This window comes from Rhinichthys klamathensis, unplaced genomic scaffold (assembly GCF_029890125.1).
Source record: "Rhinichthys klamathensis goyatoka isolate OS25496 unplaced genomic scaffold, OSU_Roscu_1.1 h1tg000318l_1, whole genome shotgun sequence".
Classification (NCBI taxonomy): Eukaryota; Metazoa; Chordata; class Actinopteri; order Cypriniformes; family Leuciscidae; genus Rhinichthys; species Rhinichthys klamathensis.
This window is the reverse complement of record NW_026606834.1, coordinates 1570001-1596680: the sequence shown is the minus strand read 5'-3', so window position 1 is coordinate 1596680 and position 26680 is coordinate 1570001. Positions and strand designations below refer to the sequence as shown.

Below are 26680 nucleotides of genomic sequence, written 5' to 3'. Positions count from 1 at the left end.
CCGTGGTTGATGCGCTGCGCGTTCACACAAGCGCTCGCTAGAGGACGGTCTACACACAGATGCTCGGCGCTCGGGGTCACATCAGATCAGCTGCATCGCGTCCGTGTCCGAGACGAACTGAAGAACAGCGTTAAGCTGAAGACTGGAGTGACTGCAGGACTCTGATAAGCATGGGTCTGTGTGGAAGCTGAACTGCATCACACACACACACACACACACACACACTGAAATATTCATGCTGCTGCTGCTGTTGCCAGTGTAAGACCTGAGTGATCCTTCCCTCTTCCTGTTACCATAGCAACTACCACATCTACCGCTCAGACACTTCCTCACACACACACACACACACAACGCCAGTGATGCCCGATATGGCAAAAAATATTTCAGAATCGCTAGATGGTATTCAAGGAACTGAAAGGTCAAGTTCTCAAAGACGTGCTTCTGGATTATTCACGCACATTAATTTCCTATAGGCTGGCCCGACTAGTTCTCCCTCGTCTCATTGATTCTTATGATGCAGAAAATAACATAGGAAATAGTCTTGCTGATCAGTAATGTGCTCTAAAGGGAAGATGCATGACTTTCCACTCACAGCCTTTAGGGCTGGGCGATAAAGACAAAAAAAAAATCACATCCTGGTATTTTTGGGCAAAATGGTGATATACAATATACATACACTGCCGTTCAAAAGTTTGGGATCGTAAGATTTTTTAATGCTTTTAAAAGAAATCTCTTAGGCCGTGTGTCCACCGAAGAGTTTTTTCACTCGCCTGGCGTATTTTTTCAATTGTTTTCAACGGGAGCGCCGCGTTTCTTAAAGGCTTAGAGCGTAACGAGGCGCTGAGCGGTTTTTCACGCTGAGCGCTCGGCGGTTTTTACTGGTCGCCTAGAGTTGAAAAATGTTGAACTTTGGGTAAAACCAGAGACAATTTATATAGAGACATGCCACTTCCTCAATCCTCAATACAACTACATAGGGAAAACCCGTAACGCCAAAGATGGCGGTTGTATGCACATGCCCCGCCCCTCCCGCTGGAAAGCCAATCGTCTGCTTTTAACAGTCAAGCCGGGAAACATGTAAGCCTATCATCTGGTTCCACCGACGCATGCGCACAGTTGAGGTTTGCGACAGCGGAGACGAGAACCCTTGCGCATGCGTAGTAAACGTATAACCTGTGGGGAAAAATACCTTTTAAACCTTATTTTGAGGCAAAGTCATCAAACTTTTTCAGCGATTTTTATCATATTTTACTGCTGTTTCTATACAAGCAGTTTTTATGTCCCGGTGAGCAGTGAAAGTGCAGTTCTGACTCTCTGCCCATTCATTTAGATAGGAGCCTGGTCTTGTTAGTCCGAAATAGCTGCCCGGAGGCGTTGCCAAGATGGCGGCCGAGTGGCATGACTTGCCAAAAAGGACTTTGGTAAAACGCAGCGCTCATTAGGGCTGGGACGGTTACCGCATTACCGCAATACCGCGGTCACGTGACTCCAACCGCGGGTCTGAGCTCGTCACCGTCATCACCGCAAAAAACAAAACAAAAAAAAACATTGGCCTGCACATGTGTGCACGTTGTGTCTAATGATATGGATTCATTGATTCTAATGACATGGATTATTTCTAATGATAGTGTGTCTTACATGGATTCAAGGTTTTCTAAACAAAACTTATCAAAAGATGGAGCAAATCCCTTTCGCGAGTTGGGGAGCGCAATGTTCCATGACACATAGCATTACATTCGTATTAGAGATGCGCGGATGGGCTATTATTATTTCATCCGCAACGGAACCGCAGCACAAAACGCATCATCTGTCCGCCATCCATCCGCACCAAAGTTTTTTGATCAATTTTCGTTTTTTTGATTTTTTTTATCAGTTTTAAGGTCTATGACTATGACCGATGCAAGGCGCTGCTGCCGCGAGGCTAGAAAGCTCTTGGCTGTTCTAGAAAGGAGACTGCGCATGCAGCAAAGATATTTAAAGGCTAAAGTCCCTAGTATAGCCTATTGGCTATGTTGTATCCTCAGAATATCAGCAGTGAACTCCGTCTCCGATGGGCGCACGAGTTTCGGTTCATTTATGAGACGAGCTCCAGTTCACGCGCAAGAGATCGCACCGTCGCTTCCACATCGTCCTGATTATATGTCTGCTATATTTGTATAATTCCAGGCAATTAGGTTAATGAAACAGTGATTAAAATTAAGATACAATTTATACAAAACGAAATTTAATGTAAAGAAAGGCTTTCTACAAACAAAACTTAATAAAGTGGTCAAAATCATGTCTGACCCATCTTATGATCCTATCTTATCATGGTGTTCACTTTTCATATAATCGACATAGATTAAATAAAAAATAACATTATATTATGTTAACATAAATATGGAATATCATTTTTGTAATTAAGACATGTTGGAAAAGCTGTTCATCTTTCATTTCGTTCAACATCATAATGTATTCTCCTGAAAATGATGAATTCAATGCGAATGTATCTGAGAATATTCTTAAATTAGGAAATCTATTCAGTGATTGGTTCATACCAAATTACAGCTTAATGAAAATCGGACTCTTTCAAATTGTGCTCGTTTTTTTTCGGATGTAGGTGAAAATATTTAACAAAGTCTGTCTAGAAAAAACGCCTTCTGGTGAGTGCGCGGAAGTCTGTCGGGGGGGCGGGGGGGGGGGTTGGGTTTTTAAAGCGGTTTACCGCTATACCGCGGGAATATCTTGCTTTTCAACCGCGGTTAGAAAAAATCCATACCACCCCAGCCCTAGCGCTCATCACTGTCACTTTTTACCCAGCCGTCCAATCACAGTGGAGGAGGGGCGGGGCTAATACCACACCGACCAACTGTCACAACATTCTTTCCGTACAATGACATCAACCAGCAGAGCAAACCGAACAACATGGATGAAAAATAAATTTTTAGTATGAAACAAATTATCTGCGAAATCAGTTACAAGTAAACTGTGCTGCGAATATTCTGTATCATAGCAACGAAACGTCTCAACTGCCAAAACGCTCTCAAGCGCCCACAGTGTTTCAGCTGGCTAAAAACGCTTTGGTGGACACACGGCCTAATGTTCACCAAGGCTGCATTTGTTTGATTTAAAAAAGAAAAAAAACTTTTTGGTATTTACTATAAAGTGTGATTTATACATACTAGACTTGTAGTCGAGACCGCCTAAACCGAGACCAAGACACTACCAAGACCAGATGGTATCGAGACCAAGACAAGACCAAGACCAAGACAGACCAAGTCGAGACCAAGACCAAGTCGAGACTAAGACCGAGACCAAGTCGAGACCGGAGGGGAAAAAAAACATTTAGTGTTGAAGCTAAGCAATAACTTGTCAAATGTTGTTTTGCATTGCCTGCCTATCTCTGCTGATTTCGAAGTCTCCAAATGAATCCATTCTGCAACTTTTAAATACATAATTATATTTTTAAAAACGAAATTATAGGCTTAGGTGCAGGATCCGAAAGTTGGTCGTTTTTGTCGCTATGGTTACACACACACACACACACACCGTGGGCGGTGCGCTCAATGTCATCTGTCAGTTGTGCAGTTACCCAAAATCTCCTGAATGAAGGTAAAACCCATCATGTCACTGATATGTGTTTTACTAAATATTAATATATCAAAAACTGTACATGATAAGCTATTAGAGTAAAACATATTGCGTTAGGCTACTTCATGAGTTAATAAGAAAAAAGATTTTACAATTCCTGCAAATGCAGTGATGAAGTTCATGTTCTCATGATTTATTTTTATGAATAAAACTTTTTCAAAACATACCCCCCTCTGTTTTTTTCACAAATCGCACCCTGATGATATGTGTTTTTTAAATCAAGTGATCAAAGTGCTCGTTGCCGCTGCGATCAGTGGCGCGGATACAGTGTTTTCTCGCGTGGCTCGCGCGCACCGCACTGTCTTCACTCGGACGCGCGCTTCAATCCGTTGCGGATATCGTCGTGGATATTGTAGTATTGTATTGCTCAATCCCCCGACCACTATGTCGGTCTGAGACAGCGAGACCTAGACAAGACCGAGAGGTCCGAGACCAAGACAAGACCAAGACCAAAGACCGTCAAGGCCGTGACAAGACCAAGACCACGTAAAGACCAAGACCGGTCTCGAGACATACATCACTAATACATACATATCGTTATATGACGATAATATAAAATTATTATCGTCATATAACCAGGGGCGTAGCCATCATTTTAAAAGTGAGGGGGACAGAATGTCAAGGTTTTTTCTTCAGACTTTTGTTGACAGGTTTTTGCTTAATTGGTTTAATATGCAATTTATTTTTAAAGCAATAAAACAGAAAGAAAGAAATGCAGATGTTCAGTACTTTATTGCACATGCAGGGTTTTTGGTTGAAAACGAGGCGGAGGTGGTAAATTCCCGACCATGTATTTAAATTCGATAATAAAATGTTTATTTTTCATAGATCACCATATAGCCTACTGTGTTACCCACATTATTTTTGTAGGTGGATCTCGGTACTTCTAGGGGGGTCCGGGTGCATTACAATTATTAAAATTATCAATGTTAAACATGATAATATGGTTAAATATCACACTGAAGTAGACTGATTTAAAAATAACATTTAGGTTACTTAGAATAAAAGTTCTTCTTTTGGCAAAATTAAATTTCCTTAAAAGCCTAAACAATGTCTGTCTTAATAAACTTTCCAATTGAAAACCTTCAAACTTCAAGCTTTTAAAACTACTTAAAACTTTCTAGTTAGGCTTTTTCAAGAGAACTTAAAGTTTGTCTATAACTTTTTTATCTGATTTTGTAAAGTGTTACCGAATTATGGTAAACATCATGTAAATGTTACAATGCTGCCTGATTCAAGCAGATCGTGGCGGTTATTGCATGAAAATAAAAATTCAGCATTAACAATCACCATGTTTATTCTAATTTGAAGGGCTTTGATAACATATCTGTGAAAATAAAAGACATTACGAATAAAAAAAGATTGAAAATAGTGCACGTTTTTGCGGGTAGTGAATATTTTCAATTTACAACAAAACTTCTTAATTCAACAAGAGAAATAGGCAGAGTTATTCATCATTGTGCAACACAATTCGGATACCACATGACAACTTACTTACAGTGCTTGACTTTTTCGTGAAAAACGAGTGAAGAGTTTTTGCCGTTTTGAACTGATACTGATAGATTCGGCGCGGGTGCGAGCATGGGCGTGTCGTAGGCTAATGCACGAGTGAATGATTACCATGGAAACCTGAAAGTCACGTATGTAGATAGACTATCCTTGACTCTTTGGATTTTAAATCTCGATGTAGGCTACACACACCCGCGAAAACCTCAGCTTGTTGCACACTTGCCCTATGAAAAAGTGCGGGGGACGAATTTACATTTTATAAAAAGTCCTCCGCGTCCCCCGCGTAATCTACGCCCATGCATATAACAGTGGTAGATTTTTTGGGGGGCACCAGTAGGTAGGGTGGCCATTTCCATAACACCAAAAAGGAGGACACATATATTTTGGTGATCGGTGGTTTTGTTGAGGGCACGCAAGGTCTCTCGCTCTCTCTGCCGCGCGCTGCACGGTTTGGAGCACATACAGTATGTTCTGTCTCTCTAGATTCCAAGAGATTTTAACTAATTTACGGGCATCAGAGAGCCGCTATCATTATGCGGGATTTTTATAGGTTAATTTTTTTAAACAATTTAGCGCAACTCCAAAAAGGAGGACAAATGAGTGTCCGGCTTGAGGCTGCGCCGGATGTATGGCCACCCTACCAGTAGGGCTGTCCCTTTTGTGAAAAAAGAGACATAAGTGTTCATTGAATCGATTGTAAAATCGATTTTCCATGTCTAAAGACATTTCACGAGTTCACACTTACGAATGATCAGAAAGTAAACGGTTATGCGTATTTGGCGTGCTGTCCGGGGGGAGGGCTCTGAGCTCGGATATTGGGCCCGAACCCAGAGTACTCCCCCCGTATCTCTGGTTAGGAAGATAACCAGGTGAGTGTGAGGAGATGGGGTGGTGGAGGGATGCTGAAACCTGTAAAGGAATATGGGTGAGTCGACTGCGTATATTTATAAGCCTTAAAGGGTCACTTCACCCATCTGCATTAAGGTTTGTATTGTTAGAAACCCAGTCATATATTATAATGATGGTGGAATTTTGCTTGTTTTTTTTCTGAGATGGGAGAAAAAAGGATTTAAGTGTTTTACTTCCGTCCTATCGTGACGTAAATATCGTCATTTTGCGTCACGATAGGACGGAAGATAAATTTCATTGCATATTAAGAAAACTACAGCCTTTAGCTCATTATTATTCAAGGGCGTGGGACCCACTCACCCCACCGGCCTATTACAGATCAGTGGGTGGGACTAGGCAAGGCAAGGCAAGGCAAGTTTATTTATATAGCACATTTCATACACAATGGTAATTCAGAGTGCTTTACATAGAAGCAATTAAAATAATCAAAACAAATAAGAATAATTAAAACAGTTTAGAATAAAAAATAAAGTACAGTAAAAACAGTCGGACGGACAGTGGCACAGTGCTCATTCAGTAAATGCATAACTAAACAGATGTGTTTTGAGTCTGGACTAAACCTGAAGAAACTAAACTATTAATCCGCCATCTTGCTTGGAAGACAGCAAGCTAAGCTAACAAGCGCTCAAGGAGTTAGATTTACCATAATGCCTGAATTTACGACACACGATATGGAAGACGAGGATTTTGAAAATCTTTTGCTCGAAACTGATGTTCGTGGCTATTTATACGAGCCACAATATAGCGAAGAGCAGCTGAGGCTGATGGGGGAACAAGAGGCGGCGGCGTCGGCTGCGTTGTTGTGGGAAGAATGAGACGGGAATCGGCGAACATTTAAACATTTTAATAGTAAAATAAACAAATACAAAACAAAAGTATAAGCCAGCAGCCCCGCACTGCTGGCCACACACAACAGAAACAAAACACACCATAAAATCAGGCCTGTTCCTCTCTCGATCTGCCCTGTCGCTCCTCGTTTTATGCGTCCGCTCCTCGGTGAGAGACGCGAGAGAGACCAGTGCGTCTCACAGGTGTCGTTCATTATCACTCACTCCTCGCGCCGCTCTCACGTCCCTCGTCCTGCTCGCCACAGCCAACTAACTATACATTTTGTGTGAAATGAATGTCTAACTCTGTTGGCAGCTAACGTTAGCCCTGTAGAGTAGACGGAAGAGTGATTTCTCTGATGTTTGCGACTTTGCGCTGTTCTGGATTAGTGGGAGTGGCTTGCGGAGCTGTTCGACTACATATATGACCCACTTTCAATAAAGATTAATGTTGAAATGGGTGAAGTGCTCCTTTAAGCCTGGCTCACACTACAGGAGTTTTAAAATCCTAACCGATTTTGAAATCTGGTTGAAGCTCACACTTAAGGAGAATCTTTGCAGATTTTCTTACCTCAAATCTTAAACATGCTCACACTACAAGATTTGAAAATCGTGGCGCATCACACACTACACAAAGTTATTAAGATTATCGTGCCAGAGGAAGCGCCTCACGTGATCTCACGCAGCAGATCGGAAGCGAAAAGCGGATGTAAACAAAATATCTGTCCCTCATATCAAGTGAAAAGGTTGCCGTGACCAAGAAAAGATAATTTTTTTAAAATAAAAATCATCCTTTTAACATTTAAGGTTAGGCTATTTCTAATGAATGGCGTCAGCTCTGGTCAATACAATGAAAAAATGCCATTGATCTCTATGAAGTGAAGCTTCAGCTTCAGCGTTGCCCATGCGCCGCATTGCTGCTCAGCGGAGCCTTGTAAAGTGGAGCTCAAAGTTAAAATTAAATATTAAAATAATTAACAGCTTGTTTCATTACATCTATATTTGAATGAATTCGCTTTTTTTTTTTACATTTCCGTTGAATGAACAGTTTATTGACTCACTCAAAGACAGTCCCTTGCCGTAACAATGTAACTGGCCTGAGCGACAGCCTATCTATAACACACAGAGACGAGCAATGCCGAGTGGTAAAATATCAGCAGAAAGCCTTTAGTAAAGTGAGATTCGAGGATCGAAGCTAACTGTTATATAACAATGGCCTAAAAACCTTATTGTCAGGTTTATGTTCTGTTATTATATTTTGTGGACCCTTATTTTGACATTGTATCTTCGGTTTACTCCACTTCGTTTCAATGTGCTTTTTAGTTTCGGTTTCATTACTGAACATGTACTCGTCTTCGTGCCCGCTGACCACAGCGTAACACTTATTTATTTAGCAATAAATAAATAAATGAAGATAATACCGCATATCGCGCTGTTGAGTCACTCAAAATTACAACAATGTAAATTCCTTCACCACGACAGCCCTACTTGTTTCTTATTGGCTAGACAGTACTGACGTACCGGCAGAGGTGGGTAGAGTATCCAAAAACTGTACTCAAGTAAAAGTACAAGTACTTATAGAAATATTTACTAAAAGTAAAAGTAAAAGTAATAATCTTAAAAGTTACTTGAGTAAGAGTAAAAAAGTATCCAATGAAAAAACTACTCAAGTAGTTAGTTACTAGTTACTTTACACATAGGCCTATATATATATATATATATATATATATATATATATATATATACTGTATATGCAGGGTTCTCAAGTCTCACGCATTGGCCGTGAGACACACGCAATTCAACCAGTTCACACGCTCACACGCCACACCATGTATTTCTCACGCTGAAAAGGCAATGCCAACCAAGTTGTCCTGCAAGCTTTATATAACGTTGTATACGAGGCGCAGGCACACAAAGTGAAGTTTCCTGCACCCTGCGCGTCAGTATCTCGCGGCCAGATTGCGTTCGTTACTAGGCAACATAGATGCGCGAACACACGGAAGTTTATGGCGTTATTATCCTATCAAATGTCGAGAGCGCATTATTGTAGCGCGAAAGTACATTAATATTATGCGCGAGCGTGAATCTCTCTGCTCGCGCGCGGAATATGATATGCCGAGCGCGAATCTCTCTGCTCACGCGCGGGAACTGGGCGCGCGCTCTCAGATACACTTCTCTTGTAAGAATTCTCTCTCTGGGCTGAGTGGGCTCGCTGCCTTGCTCAGAGAATATGCCTGCACTTAAAACGTGTTCAGTGCAATCGCGAATTGCTCCTCTTCCCCAGCTAACAATTTTAGGTTATAAGAACGTTTTCATAACGTTCCCATTAAGTCATAAAAACGTTATTTCTGAATGTTCTAGGGAATTTCAAAAAGTCCAGTTTTTTAGACGTTGTATTAACGTTATTTCTTGGTTATAAGAAAGTTCAATTCTCCCGTTATGTAAACGTTGTATTAATGTTATTTCCTGGTTATAATAACGTTAGAACGTTCAATTCTCCCTTTATATAAACGTTGTATTAACGTTCTTGTTTGGTTATAAGAACGTTATTCAAAAGTTCAATTCTCCCATTATATAAACCTTCTCTTAATGTTTTTCTAATGAGATTCACGCTCGGCACATCATATTCCGCGCGCGAGCAGAGGGATTCACGCTCGGCATTCGCGCATAATATTAATGTACTTTCGCTCTACAATAATGCGCTCTCGACATTTGATAGGATAATAACGCCATATTATATCGCGCGAACACACGTCGTGATCATAGGTCGTGATGGAGAAGGTAAGTTGGAAGAAAGCTCGTCAAACATTTTTAGGCTAGAACATTTAATATATAGCCAATCATTATTATTGATGCAGTCAAAAACTCTACAACTACTTTGCAACCAAGCCAGAAGCTTTTGTTAAGGGAAATGTTAGTGGGTATGGGAAGGAATGAAGTTTATTGAAGAATTGAATTTTATTTTAAATTATATATTATACTGTATTAATAGTCTTTCTAGTTACATTAAGGCTACATGTATTAAGGCAGAGTGCTCTGGGTAATATTTTATATCCTGTCAAAACATACATTAATCATTGCCAGTGCATTTGTATTTTTCAAAGATGTCAGGGAAAAATGCAAAAAGATTTGTTTTTCCAAACTGTTTGGAGCAATTTGTTATATTTTAGTAATTTTGAAATATAACATTAAAGAGTATATTTGATGTGATGAATTGCTCTGTCATTTATCAGATTTACCAATTGTTATAATTTTAATTTGTGCTGGTTAATTATGAACAATGGGTAAAATTGGGGGGCGGGGTGGGCGGGGCTCCACTGGGGCTCCTCCCCTTGGGCTCCTCCCCTAACCGCATGTGATCTCACTCCAAGCTTTTGATAAAACTTGAGAACCCTGGTATATGTAACATGATATTATTTAGATTTTTTTTTCATTTAAATGACTATTATTATCCTAATTAGATAAGCTATCTTTGCAACAAAAACAGAAGAGACAAACATTATTTCTGTATATCTATAGCCTGAAAACCATTGCCTGTCCTTTGGTTTGTATAATAGTATAGTAACTTATACAACTACATTTGGATTATTAGACAATGTCGGAATAAAGTGACTCTATGGAGTTTTGCATTCATATGTAAAGGGATGGGAACCATTGACAGATTAGAAAGTGTTAAAACTCTTCACATGTGCTCGCAGTCATGTCATGCCCAACACAAACAACGATAAAATACACGGATCTTCTTCTGTCTGTTCTCCAAAATGTATTTAAATGTAGGCTATATTTATGAAAGCATCTTTAAACTGGTTAACTGTGTCTAATAAGCCAGGCAAAGGCATTCGTTTTCAAGTCGAGTTCGCACGCCACTGCGCAATACACACTCATTGTGTGTGTACACACATTCATAAACTGGACGATGATAGCTTATGTAATGTATAAAGTAATGTATATGTCCAAAAAAAGGGTAATGCCATACTTTGTAGTAGTGCTATATGGCGTAATAATCTGTTTGGTTGTAAAATGTATTACCTGAATGAATCGAATGTATCGTCGTGTGGAATCATTCATTCACAGACAGCTTACGAAGTAACATACGAAGATGTTCAACTAATAAAGATCTTCATCGCTGGCAAAAAAATATGATGCATTTGCAGATTTAGTTTCTAGACTGTACTGTAGACTGTGGACCGCCACTTCATACAACGCTCTTGATGTTCTTAAAGACCCACTCCGATGAAAACAATGTTTTTCTAGGTGTTAACATGTTCTTGTGGCATTTTTCTGATGTTAGAGGACATATCTTGAGAAAAATCAGCTCAAAGTTGTATTTCTGAGTATTTCTACATTCAAATGGCTGTGTATCAGTAGCAGACGCTAAAATGCCGGCTAAAATCGACTGGAGTTGTGATGTAGTAACTCCACTGGGCGTCTCCACACGCGACGTCTTGGAGTGAAATAATGATCGGTGATCGGTGATAACTTTGATTAACTTCGGATAATAATAATTAACGTGTATATAATACTGTTGCCCCACCGGTATTGGAGGTGTAAGCTAGCGGGAGAGACAGAGCTCTCAGCAACGGGCAGGGGGAGGGGCGTCTCCGTGCCAACGGCTCCGCCCACAACGCAGAGGCGAATTGCTAATGAGCTACTGCCGCTCTGCTGAAGCGAAGTCCCAGAAAACGGCACAGGTTTTGTGATTTTGGCTAAAAATGGCATAATCATAATTTAAAGACCACTGGGAATGTTTAAAAATAGCTAAAAATATGATCGGAGTGGGACTTTAAATCTTCCTGTTACGACTCCGAGACGATTCAGTGCGCGAGGAACTGAACAGATCATTCAAACTGATTCGCGAACCGATTTAGACAGATCTGCCCAACTTGTTTGATGAAGTCTTTGAACAGAATCGACTCAAAAGAGTGATTCATTTGTGAATTGAGCATCGCTCATGCTCAGAAAAAAGAGAGAGCGCGCGCTTAGAATAAACTACGCTTTTAACAATATTGCATTAAAATAAAGTAACGAGAGGAACGTCGCCAAACGTAACGAAGTAAAAGTACCGTTTTTTCATTAAAAATCTACTCGAGTTAAAGTAAAAGTACCCACAATTAAATCTACTCTTAAAAGTACAAATTTTCCAAAAAAATACTCAAGTAAATGTAACGAAGTAAATGTACTTCGTTACTACCCACCTCTGCATACCGGTAATCACAATCTTGTTTTAATCACAATCTTGCTCATCCCGATAAATATCAAACATGTTTGATATGATCGGGGGCGAGCCCGATTTGTGTGAGAGCAGATCGGGAGGTCAAGATTCGATCTGTGAAAGCCTCACATTACCAGATAATCTGCGCCGAACATCGGAACCGATCGAGGTAATCAACAAGATTTTTTCTCTGATTCCCGTGAGGGAAAAATCGGGCATAAATCGGCCTAAAACTCCTGTGAGCCAGGCATTACTCATGTTTATTGAGTGGACCTGTTGATTACTGATTGCTGACAGCTGGTTGGAATGACTTGATTGTTTGATGACATCATTTCTATTTTCAACGCTAAATATAGGCAAATCCACGGACAACTAACAGGCATTAGGACGAACATAAAGAGGGCGCTTGAGACTTGAGATTATGGCTTAACAGCTTATGAAAACCCCAAATTCACAATTAGAATATTGTGAAAAGGTTTTCTAATCATCATAATTATAACAAATAAAGGCTTGAAATATCTCACTTTGCATGTAATGAGTCTATATAATATATTAGTTTCACCTTTTAAGTTGAATTACTGAAATAAATGAACTTTTGCACGATATTCTTTCGAGTTTCACCTGTATATGCCTACATTTCATTACCCCATTACAACACGGCAGCGCTCTTTCCCCGAAGTCTGTGAAGTTTAGCGGAGACTCGCTTGCATCCACTCCTGACAGCAAGATAAATATTTGCATGACTTTTTAGCATTTACAGATGGAGAATACACCTGTGAAATGATGTTAAGTTATGCACTGAGGAAAACACATCTCGAACGCATTAAACAGCACGAGTGCCTGTCAGAGCATCTGTCGGGGCAAACCATGCTAAGTTATTTTGAAGCCCTGAATATACAGCATGTCTCATGTTTACGACAAATTGGATTATGCACTTTCCGCACAGTAGCTCACTCAGTGTCCTCCGCTCGTAATATTAAGCTACTGTATATCGATATGAATGGTATTGCATCATTCTATATAGTTTATACAAATATTTCAATATTGTACAAACTCAATATACCGCCCAGCCCTAACAGCCTCACCGTGCTGAGATAAATAAGGACAATTTAAAACTGCTTGTTGTTGTTGTTTGAGCAAAGCTTACTGCTTGAAACATGATATTAAAATGATATATTGATATTAAAATTAAACTGACGGATCCGAACTGAATACAAAAACGGTCAGAGCTGCTGAAATTGGCATTCACAATCTGACTGCAGTGCAAAAATTTATTTCTTTCTTACATATTTGTACTGGAAAACAAGACATTCTTCAGTCATTTTGCTTCTCTAGTAAATGTATCTTGATTTAAGAATGTTTAAATATCGCAATTCTGAGAAATAAAGTCGCAATTGCGAGATATAAAGTCGCAATTCTGAGAAATAAAGTCGCAATTGCGAAATATAAAGTCGCAATTCTGAGAAATAAAGTCGCAATTGCGAAATATAAAGTCGCAATTCTGAGAAATAAAGTCGCAATTGCGAGAAAAAAAGACAGAATTACGACTTTTTATCTCACAATTGCGAGTTCGCAATTCTGACTTTATAACACATAATTGCGAGTTTATATCTCGAAATTCTGACATCTTTTCTCACAATTGTGAGATATAAAGTCGCAATTGCGAGTTATCTGGCCAATTCTAAGGGGGGGAAAAGACTAACTTTTTTCCCCTCAGAATAGTTTATATCTCACAATTCTGACTTTATAACACGCAATTTCGACTTTATATCAATCAATTCTGACTTTATATCTCGCAATTCTGACTTTACAACACGCAATTTCGACTTTATATCAATCAATTCTGACTTTATAACACGCAATTCTGACTTTATATCTCGCAATTCTGACTTTATATCTCGCAATTGCGACTTTATATCAATCAATTCTGACTTTATATCTCGCAATTCTGACTTTATATCACGCAATTGCGACTTTATATCAATCAATTCTGACTTTATATCTCGCAATTCTGACTTTATAGCGCGCAATTGAGATTTTATATCACGCAATTCTGACTTTATATCTCGCAATTGCGACTTTATTTCACGCAATTCTGACTTTATATCTCGCAATTCTGACTTTATATCAATCAATTCTGACTTTTTATCAATCAATTCTGACTTTATATCAATCAATTCTAACTTTATATCTCGCAATTCTGACTTTATATCATGCAATTGCGACTTTATATCTCGCAATTGTGAGAAAAAAAGTCAGAATTGTGAGATAAAATGTCGCAATTACCTTTTTTATTTTTCATTCTGTGGCGGAAACAAGCTTCCATACTAAACATTCTTAATTCAAGACATTTACTAGAGAAGCAAATGACTTTAGATTTTAAGTTTTATTTTCTGAAAAATGTGTCAACATGAAGTGAGTTTAGGCTTATAAAACAAGTAAAAATGGAGTCAGACAAATAATGTTTTCTGAGTCCACTGGCAGATATTTTTACTTGTTTTAAGCATAAACTCACTTAAGTTAATAAGTCTTGTTTTCTGAAAAATGTGTTAATGCTTAAAACAAATAAAAATATCTGCCAGTGGAGTCAGAAAACATTATTTGTCTGACTCCATTTTTACTTGTTTTAAGCCTAAACTCACTTCATTTTGACACATTTTTCAGAAAACAAGACTTATTAACTTAAGTAATTTTGCTTCTCAAGTAAATGTGTCTTGATTTAAGAATGCCAAGTATTTTCGTCCAGTAGAAATATCTAAGAAAGGAAATGTATTTTTGCAGTGAATCTTAACATGTCGGTCAGAGATGTTTTCCTTTTATTCAACCTGGTGGTTTTCTAATGTTTATCTGTGGTAATGATCAATCATCCTCTGCGATCAGCGGTGCTTAAGAGCTCATGATGGTGTACAGATGATTAATGAATGAGAGCCATTAGAAATTAATGATGCGTGTGGATCTGTGGTCGTATTGTCTTACCGTTGATCCAAAGAGCTTCAGGGTCATGAACACTGAAATCTGCACTGAAAAGATCCTCCACCGCCAGCTTGGTGTCACTGCCCGGTAGTGTGTCCACTGTCACACACACACACACACACACACACAGACAAGAGCGTCACGAGCAGTAATGGAGCCACTGAAGGCCACAGGTGTCACACATTACACAAACAAACAGCAGATTCACTAACACACAGACTACTTTAGCAAAGGTTTGGTTACACTTTATTTCGATAATCCACTTTAAACTTTCTACTAACTATAAGTAACTTTGCAACTACATGTCAACTAACTCATTAATCTGCAACTATAGTAGTGGGTTAAAGTCTTCATCTTCCCCTTTACTCAAATATTATTATTTAAAGAGTTTAGCATATTGCGTAGTTGTGCTTGGGTTTTATTTGTGATTATAACGCAATAAAACATGCCAAATTGTGCCAACATCATTTTTATCCAGGCTGTCATACAAAGAAATTATAAACACATTGGAAAACCAACAAAATATTATTAACGGATTATGTTGTAGTCAATGTATGGTTTTTCCTCTGAGCTTTTTGTTTTTCTATGCAATTTTTTGCTAAGTAAAAAAGAAACCTGTAGCTGTAGTTTGCATTTTTTGCTAAATAATTCTGTCAGATAAATACCTTAACCTTAAGTTTAGAGTTTTGTTCTTCCCTCATATTTAACATTTAAAAAATGTTAAATATTTTCCTCATATTTGGAGTTATTCCCCCCGGACATCACTTTTGGCCACTACTGTAGATGTCAACTAACTCTCATTAGACTATTAGTAGACTTGAAGGTTAAGGTTAGACGGATAAGTTTGCATGAACTTGGAAAGATACTTATAGTTATAAGATACTTATAGTTATATAGATACTTACACTTATAGAAAGTCTGTTGGAGAGCATCTGAATAAAGTGCTGGCTGATATTGCACTGCAAAAATGCTTTTCTTACTTAGTATTTTTGTCTTGTTTCCAGTCCAAATATCTAAAAATTCTTAACTCAAGATTAGTAAAATACCATAAGATTTTATTTCTTGTTTTCCTGGGGAATTAATAAAAATTAAGTGAGTTTTTGCTTAAAACAAGCTAAATTATTTGCCAATGGGGTCAGAAAAATAATGTTAATTCAAACAGAAACAAGATTATTTTTCTGACCCCATTGGCAGATCATTTTGCTTGTTGTAAGCAAAAGCTCACTTCCTTTTTATTTATTTCCCCAGAAAACAAGACATAGGGCCCTATCTTGCACTCGGCGCAAATGGCTTTGTACACTGACGCATGTATCATTCCTATTTTGCACCCGCGCAAAGCGGACTTTTCCCTCCACAGACGCACGTCGGTTAACTAAGAAATACACTTGCGCTCCCGGGGCGGTTCAGCGCAAAGAGGAGGCGTGTTCCGGCGCAAACCTTCCCTCATGCTATTTTGCTGTTCTATAAAACAATTGCGCCACTGACCAGAAAAAAACTAGTCTAAAGTCAGTGGCGCGTTGCGCGTTGTTCATTATGCTATTTTAAGGGCGCATGCTTGACCATAATGTAGCGTTTGCACAACGCGCATACACTTTGATTCTCTCATCTAAGCAGCAGTTTTCATTTTTGCAAATCATACATTATTACGATAGATAGATAGATAGATAGATAGATAGATAGATAGATAGATAGATAGATAGATAGATAGATAGATAGATAGATAGATAGATAGATAGACAATTTATTATAAAAGCATGTAGCTTACACATTTACCCAAATTATCATACGCCTGTTTAACAGAAGTTAATTTGGGTGGGTTTCTCCATCCCAATGTCACTTCTCTGTGTTTTACGGCCCTGACGAGAACGTTGCTCTCCTCGGCTGTGAACCGCTCCTGGCGCGCGCCTGGCAAATCCGCCGTTATAATAGCAATCCGCCATGCAACATGCGCGCGCGCCTGCTCTTAAAGGGAATGTGAGATGACGCTCTGATTGGTTTATTTCACGTTATGCCCAAACCACACCTATGAATAATGAAGCGACTTCAGACCAACCCCTTTTAGATTTGCGCCAGGCGCAAGAGGCATTTATCCCGCCGGTAAAATAGCAACAGCGCCGGGATCCGCCCACAAAGTTACTTGCGCTTTACGCTTTGACACTTGCGTTTCAGATCGTTAAAATAGGGCCCATAATATCTTATGACATTTTACTACCTAAGTAAATGCATCTTGATTTAAGAGTTTTTTGATTTTTGGACTGGAAACGAGACAAAAAAACTAAGTAAGAAAAGCATATTTTGCAGTGTGAACGGACACTGTAATACTCTTGTTAGTTGACATGAAGTTGCAAAGTTACTGATAGTCAGTAGTAGGGGTGTGCAGTGGAGGCAATATCTGTATCTGTAACAATCTCAAAATTAATCATATCTGTATTTGGATAAAACCGGAAGTGGGCCAGGCTTTACCCGGAAGTTCATACAAGTAATTGAGCTGTTAGGTCTATGGGTTTACTATCCGGGCAACCTGAGTTCGAGTCTTTTTTTGAATAAACACGAAAATGCACAATCTGAACCTAAGTGGTTGTAATTCAAGAATGCTTTGGAATATAGATGTAAGATTGTTCTTTTTTTAAAGCAGACATTTGGCAGATATGTAAATAAATAAATTAAGAAAGTGAAACAGAAAAAAAGTAAAAATGTAATTATTCATATTTTATATTAAATATATTTTTTCGAAACCTGTTGGACTCTAAAACTGCAAGAAAATCAAAGCCAAAACTCTGAACAAGTTGTGTTTTAAATTTTAGGTTGATATCTTAAAAAATGAGCTTCCAGTGAGATTTTGTTTGGGCGCAGTACCGAACTTTTCCACTAGGTCTGCATTTTTCACTACGCCTCCATTTCCATATGTGCTTTGAGTGATCTGAACCATTATTTCCACAATTTTTATACAATTTATGCATCCTATTCAGAAGTAGTAAGGGAAGTTTGGCATATTTTGATATGAAGTCAACCTCAATAAATCACATAAAAAGAACACGTATGTGCGTTATAGCTCGCTGCCACATCACAAATGGTGAATCTATAATTTTTTTCTTTATATTTAAAACATTTCAGACCTTTTTTTCAAAAAATGAAAGGATGTTATCTTTTGAACTATTGGTATGAAAACAAACTGAGGTTGCTATTCTTTCATTGTTTTCATGTTCATCACTATTTCAAAATAAAGGTCTGAACACGCCTTAGGAGTATGAAAATATTCTTGTTGCAAATTGATAGATTACGGCTCTTCTGTAATTTATTTTGAAAATAAATCACCAAATATGAAAACTACAGATTGTACATTTTCAAATGATATATAGTTTGTCAATATAACTGTTTTAAATATGTAATGTCTATGTAATGTGCAACTTAAGGGGTTAAAACAGAAATAATAAAATATATTATTTTCCAGAGGAACTCTGTCCAATAAGTAATGTTGGAATAACCACAACCTCAAATAAGAGGAGTCTGGCTTTATAAATAGTGGATTAGAGAACGTGGAAGTTTTTACCTGCATAAATGCTATATCCGAGAGACTAGTGAGACTGGGAAATTTGTAGCCTATCATATCATACAAAGTTAAAAAAATGTAAATAGACATATCAAGTAGTAGAAAATGTAGGCTACTCGTGACAGAGAGCTGGTTTGGTTTCTGAAAGACACACAGCGGTTGTTTGATTTGCGATCTTGCCGTGCTTATTGATTCCATTCGTTTATTTATAATATACAGGGTTAAAATAATTTAAAATAGTAGAACACGTGAATGATGTATTTTAGTTGATTTACTCTCGCCTACCTCTGATTTCTGAGACACACGGAGAGGCAAGAGCGGTTATTTGATTTGAGCTCATTTCATCCATAGTGTTTACACTCATTGACTTCACACACTCATTACTCCATTATTAGAGGTTTAATATCATGCTATCCCCTGGCTCAACTGTTATCCAGCAAACACAAGGAGTGACTGTGTGAGCCTCAGAATTATTCGTTATTTGATTTGAAGCCATTATTCTTGCCTTTCCATATAATTCGGCTTTGAGCGCATCCTTAGTTAGCCCTTGTGCATCCTTAAGGACATTTTTGTCCTTTTTTTTTTTTATCACTTTGCCTGTGTTACTGCTAACTGCATACAATTTGGCACAAGTGTGTATTTTTATTGGAATTTTACTATTTCACCGCCATTTTCTTTAAAAAATCAATTTTGCACTAGATAATACTCCCTCTCAGCGCTTTTTGGACAAAAATGTCCCCATTGAAACCCATTAAAACTGCAATTTTTAATCCCAGGGCCATTTAACTATAAAATGATGCAATCTTTGTTAAGAGGCTTTCATTCTGTTGGCAAGGCTTAAAAATAAAAATAAATACTATTTTTTTTACCAGATGGTGCCATTTTTCCAGGTTTGGCCAATAAAGCAAATACTCGCTTTATTCCTGTTTTCTGCTTCGGCATATTATACAGGCAATTGGATAAATTATGCAACGATATTTGTGTGTGTGTGTTTGTATGGATGTCAGAGTGTGGTTAGTATGTGTGTTTTAAAAAAATATGTGTGTGTTTGTAATATTGAGAGAGACTAAAAACTCGAAATAAAGTGTACCAAAAGTTTGCAAGATTCCAGATGGAACTGGAGCACTCCAATGAATGATGATGATGATGAAGATTAACTTCATCATTAGGGGTTTGCTGTACCTGGAGTGAGGAGGATCACAGACATGGTGATGAGAGAACACACCACCAGAATGACCAGCAGAGCGATCGCAATCCCCTTCCAGTTCCTCTGAGGTGGACTCATGCCACCCAGATCCTTCAGGAGAGAGAAACAGACACGTTATTTCTTCATAAAACATTGAGGGTTTAACGTCTAGTAATGCTTTACTGAAGCTGTTAATAAAGGTTTCACTTGAGTTCATTTGTACTCACCGAGTCTAAATGATCTGGGTAAATGTCTCGTATAAGAGGTACTCAGAAATTAGTTTGAAAAAACACTAGAATATTCGTATAAGCGAAAGTTGTGGATAACTGAGCTGAAACACACCCAAAAGACCAGGTTTAACCAAGAAAGGTTTCACTTGAGTTCATTTGTTCTCTGAGTCTAAGGGGCTGTTTACACCTGGTCACTTCATGCGTGTTCTGTGATGGGATAGCTATCCGATCGTGAAAAGACCAGGTGTAAATGCCCTCCGAAACGCATTCGAGACGGATTTGAATCCGATCGCTCACACCGCTTCAGGAGGAGGTCTGGGCCGCGTTCCAGATGAAACTGGACGAGTGTAAATGCATCTGGTTGTTGAAACCACATATGTAAATTTTACTCCCAAAAAATGCTAAAAAATAAATAAGCGTGTGAGAGCGTGTTATATAGGCTATATGTCATGTTATAGTCAGATATGACGACGCTACTGCGACACGCATCACCGCAGATGAGCATCTATTCATCAAGCCAACGTGCAAACTATCGCAAATGAAGTGAAAGCTGGGTAATTAATATCTATGACTTTGTTGTTTCAAGTGTTTGTAAGAAGAGAATTGAGCACTGTTTGACTGTTGTAAAAATTGAGAGGGATAGGCGTCAATAAGCCTTGAGCTTCAGCCTATACCCTTTGGTTTAATCAAAAGTTATGTATATGATGAGTTGAATATTTGTTATTGTATATTTGTTAATGATAAACCAAATAAAATGAAATGAATGAATGAATGAAAGCTTAACACACAATCATCATCATTAAAAGTAAAGAAACGAAATGATCTTACCAGGGCTGTTGCCTCTCTCTTATTGCGCTCTTTGATTTAGAAATTATAGCTGATGATCAATAAAATGCAGCTCATATCTGTTGCTTTCGGTGACGTGAACTCCATTAAATCTGCATATAGCGCGGGAATTGAAGATTGGATTTACAGTGGTGTGAATAAGTTATTACCCCCATGCTAAAGTTGCCTAAAAAGAGGAATAAAAAATCATCTTTTGGAAATTGATCTTAATGCCTTAATTAGAAAAATGAGGAAAAATCCAACCTTTAAGGACACCAATTTTCTTTGTGTATGAATAATGTATCATAAATAAATAAATGTTCTTCCTTAAAATACAGGGTGCATAAGTCAGGCCCCCCTATGTTAAATTCCCATAGAGTCAGGCAGATTTTTATTTTTAAAGGCCAGTTATTTCATGGATCCAGGATAATATGCATCCTGATAAAGTTCCCTTGGCCTTTGGAATTAAAATATCCCACATCATCACATTCCCTTCTCCACACCTAGAGATTGGCATGGGGTACTTTCCATAAGATCATCTTTCAATGCAAATCAAACCAGCTATTAGGCTAACTGAAATAACACCATGCCAATCTCTAGGTGTGGAGAAGGGAATGTGATGATGTGGGATATTTTAATTCCAAAGGCCAAGGGAACTTTATCAGGATGCATATTATCCTGGATCCATGAAATAACTGGCCTTTAAAAATAAAAATCTGCCTGACTCTATGGGAATTTAACATAGGGGGGGCCTGACTTATGCACCCTGTATTTTAAGGAAGAACATTTATTTATTTATGATACATTATTCATACACAAAGAAAATTGGTGTCCTTAAAGGTTGGATTTTTCCTCATTTTTCTAATTAAGGCATTAAGATCAATTTCCAAAAGATGATTTTTTATTCCTCTTTTTAGGCAACTTTAGCATGGGGGTAATAACTTATTCACACCACTGTATATATCAGTTTTGTAAAAAACACATTTATGTGACCAGGTGTAAATGGAATCGTTTTGATAAATCAGAGAGCTATCCGATCTGAGAAAACGCATGAAGTGTCCAGGTGTAAACTGAATCTGTAAATGATCTGGATAAGAGGTACTCAGAAACGACTTTGAAAAAACACTGGAATATTCCTATATATTCCACAAGAGTTGCGTATAACTGAGCTCAAACACACTCAAAAGACCAGCAGAGGCAGTTTGTCAGACTCTGTGATGTTTAAACTAGTTGAATTGGAGGCAAGGTTTCTGTCAGATGGATCAAGGCCTTCTGCTCCAACACTTTAGTGCTTATTTCACCTTAAATGTTCTGAGAAGCAGCTGTGGAGACGTTCATCTTCTCTCCCTGCTGTGTTCTGCCAACAAGATACTTTAAACCTTTATCTTCACAAAGAACTAGAAACGCTGAACACATTTCCGCTCACTGATGAAAGCTAATGGCGCTTTCAGGCTGAAGTGAGCAGTCAGAGAACTCGTCAACTCTCCACATGGACTTCATGTGATAAAACACGAACAAGGTGATATAATACAGTTCAGATTAGGGATGATCATTTCGGTTAATTTTCCCGACCGACAACCGCCACTCGTTATCCCGAGTGTTAACCGTTAACTGATAAGATTATAATAGCCTATTGAATTAAATAAAAAATAAAATTGACGAGTGCCTGTGACTCGTTAAAAATACAAAAAAAAAAATTCACGGGTTTATTTTAACGTGCAAACAGCAGAACATATCAACAACAGAACCCGGATTCACATCAAATTTTCACAGACTTCACAGTGACTACAGAGAAAAACTGAATAAAATAATTTAAATAAAAAACATAAAATAGGCCTACACTCATTTTTTTTTACTTAAATAATTAACAAATTAAGATGACAAAAAGAAATCACTGAATCCATTTGAAGCTTTGAAAAAACGGCAAAGTTTTTTCGTCAAATAAAAATAGCAGGCCTACCTCAATCCACACACTGTCTAGTTTTTATTTTAAAACAGTAACATGTCTACATGATGTGGGGTTAGTCTGGAGTAGGGGTGGCACGGTACATGAAAAAACATCCGAACCGTTCGGTTCGCTTGTCTCGGTTCGGAGCGTGTGCGCGTCTCACGGTTCGACGCATGCGCAATGTAGCCTCGTGCCCGTATGTGACCTCACTACTTCCTGAACTTCAGCCAGCTCCTTTGTTTCCTGTCTGCCATTATTGGACAAACTGATTAATCCAGGTGTGCCTGATTATTGTTACTGAGGCCAGGCACACCTGGATTAATCAGTTTGTCCAATAATGGCAGACAGGAAACAAAGGAGCTGGCTGAAGTTCAGGAAGTAGTGCAGCTGTGCATAAAGCCAATTGGGAGAGATAAGGAAGGCTAACTGCAATTGGGAGAGATAAGGAAGGCTAACTGCAATTGGGAGAGATAAGGAAGGCTAACTGCAATTGGGAGAGATAAGGAAGGCTAACCGGAGTTGGAGGATGCGCCAGCGTCGTATAAGTCCGGTGTGTGGGAACATTTTGGATTTCATGTTATGATATTATATAGCTACAGTGGCACTTTAAGTTTAGATAAGAACTCCAGTCATATGTTTCTAAATACTGCACTTTAATTTCAAGTGAAAAAAATGTATCCTCACTCTCAGGGAATAGAAGCATTGTTGATACTGTTTTTGTGTTGAGGTTGAACTTATGTTTATGATTATGGCCTTTGATATTGCTACAGCCGAATTACAGGCAATTATGTTTCATGTATTTTGACTTATTTAAAAGACAGAGTTTTAAGAGTTCCTCTCTTTTTCTTTTAAAAGATACAATTTTTGTAAGAGCTACACTTAAGTTGGCAGTTTGATAAATGCAAGTTAATTTCAATCTTTGTGTGCTAAAAATGCACATAAGTTCCTGTAGAGATAGTGATACACATTCTACTTTTTTTGCCAAATAAACGAAAAGCATGTCATCAATGTCTTCTCTTTTGCTGTATCAAAATCTCACCTAGCTTTCCTCAGAGATGGTCCCAATAATGTGCTTAAAGTCAAGTCAAATTCAGTTTGTGCATGATTGCATGATATAACATTTTTGTTAATACTGTACTCGACGCGCCCCGTGAGTTAACAAATATAGGCTATATAGTCTTTTTTTATTACGCAGGAATGAGAGTATAGTTCCTAGCCATATCAGCCTAGAAAATCGCAACTTTACATTTTCCGTCGGTCTTAGTCCACGATGTAACTACAGAAGAGTCAAGTTTTAAATAGGAAAAATATCGAAACTCTTTGGTCATTTTTTTTTTGAGAAATGCTAATGGTCTTGTCCACTCCAATGATGTATGCTAAGCTATGCTAAAAGTGGTACCGCCAGAACCGGAGATCGGCTGAATGGGTTCAAAAACAGTAAAGCTCAACAGTTTAACTCTGGGGGAGTTGTAAAATGAGCCCATTTCCAAAAAAAGTGGAGTATCCCTTTAAGTTTATTCTGTGCATGGTCACGTGCTTCATCAGATTTGTCGTGTTGCTGGTCTTGGTCGTGTTGCTGGTCTTGGCTCACCGAATGATCTTGTCAGAAACATTGCATTGCCCGCTGTTGGCATTGAGCCTGGTGGATCTTTTCCACATCTTTGGGGATTGGGGCCCTTACACACACTACAGCCTCATGTGTAAACGACGTCTCTGGGCGTAACCGGTGTAAACTAGTGTTTTACCTTGATGCCTCGGCGCCTCGCCACAGCCAATTATGCTGCATGCTTATTGGCTCACCGACGTTGACGAGATTAACCCTTAGGTATCGAAATTTGGTGCCGAACTACAAGACATTTTTTGATACTCGATGATATCGAGGCAATTCGGTCGGTGCCTAAAAAGTATCAAACTCGATACCCAGCCATGATAGTCATACCTGTACATTACGTCTTCAGTCAGGGATTAATCGCTCTCCTTTCAGAGGATCATAAACCATTTAAATACTGCAAACGTCAATTAACAGACTCGTGTCCTCACATACATGCAAAGACTTCAAGGTTTTAACTCTCGCTCTACAGAACCACCGTCTGTGATTGAATCTTGTTCAGCCAAAGAGTTATTTTTATGAGAGAAGGGTTTCAAACAGATTTTAAGAATTAGCTGTGATTTCACTTGATGGCAATAATCTGAAAATAAAATGAACTCATCAAACTTTGGGTGTGAGCGTGTCTGTACACGTGTTTAAAGACAGAGAGAGAGCGTGCGGCTCTATTTTTAGCGAGGCAACACGTGTAATGGCTGCTTGCTTTGACCTCGCTGAGGGCACATTTAGGACGGTCAAAGGGACGCACAGATTCACCCAATCATCATTCATCTCGTAAATGAGCAGCAACCCTCAGGTTCGAACGCTTGATGTCACCTGCATTCCCTGACACACCATGAAACACGATAATCGATAGCGTTTACTAATGTAGCAGAAGAACGAAGACACGTGTGACCGCTCAAAATCCATAAATGCAATAAACTGCAAGTCCACATAAGCAAATGTCATTGTGCAAAATGTTTCTAACATTTGCTGTATGTATTACTGAAAGGTCTGGACAATGTCAGAATTATAAAATGGACATCAAAATACAACATCTGGCCTCTGGAAACCTCCAGAATCTAGGGTGGGTAATATATGGCCAAAATCTTAAATCACAATGATAACAATATATATCATGATATACAGTAAAATCAACATTTGAAGTGGATCAAAACCTTTCATTAAAGTTATACATGAATTTTGAACAATACCAGTTCTTGTCTTTTTTTGATCCACTTTAAATGTTGACTACTAGGGGTGTAACGATACCCTCATGTCACGATTCGATACATATCACGATCCTGAACTCACAATACGATATTTTTGTGATACTCCAAGACATATGGTAAAAGGTTAAAGATTAAAATGCTAAATTTGATATTACATTGGTGTGTAAATGAATAGGCTTGGACTTGGTGCTGGAAACCCAAAGCACAGGACAATAGAGACACCAGAATAACAATATTCATGATTCTGAAGCTGAAAATACAGAATTATTGTAGATGAATATGATTTCACTCTGACTAGTTGTAATTAAAATATTGCAGACCAATTTTTACTGGCAACATCAGACATTTGGCATTATCAGGACCCACAAATATTCCCTCAGTGCATTATATTCAACATTATATATAGTAGTTTAATGTAGTACTGACACTAAAACTCTGTAAATGTGAATTTTTTTCTCGCATAGTACATTTTATTTTGGGTGAACTAAACGCAATACATATCGTCACTATCCACGATACATATTGTTGCATTTTTGTATTGCGATACATTGTGACACGATGTATTGTTACACCCCTATTGACTACTGTAGTTATTTTTACTTTAAACAAGGTTATATTAACATCAACCTCTGAAACTTTACAATTCTTGCAACCAATTTAATTATCACAAAAAATAATGTTAGTCTAACTAACATAAGTTTAAAAAAAATCTAGCTTATAGAAGACAAGTAAACAGTTGGGCATTTTGGCACATAAGTGTGTGTATTCCACCATTAAAGCTTAATAAGGCGGCAAAATGAACTCTGTGGCTTTATGTGCGCTCAAAACCGTCTCGAGACGGCGTCTGCATGCTGAAATTACTTCTCTTTTGCTGCTTATAAAGCACCTGAAAAACACTAACAGGAACATTTCCTCTCACTGATGAAGGCTAAAAGCTTCTGATGAAAGATAATGGTTAATGGCTTATACAGACACACACGATTTAGAATAGACACAATGCATTTCTATTGTTTTTTTTTTTAGTGAGTCTATCCATCAAAACAAATATTTGATCTTAGGATCAC

General features: G+C 38.3%; 1 protein-coding gene across 2 annotated transcripts in view; it reads right to left on the bottom strand.

Annotated features, from left to right (window-relative positions):
• The window catches only part of LOC130105363 (inactive dipeptidyl peptidase 10-like), a 118525-nt gene that overhangs the window by 56972 nt on the left and 34873 nt on the right, over window positions 1-26680 (bottom strand). For both annotated transcript variants that reach the window (XM_056271348.1, XM_056271349.1), the window contains exons 2-3: window positions 19793-19907; window positions 15064-15159 (exon numbers count right to left, since the gene is read on the bottom strand). In XM_056271348.1, coding sequence (XP_056127323.1) covers window positions 15064-15159; window positions 19793-19907 — 211 coding nt within the window. The remainder of the gene's footprint in view (window positions 1-15063; window positions 15160-19792; window positions 19908-26680) is intronic.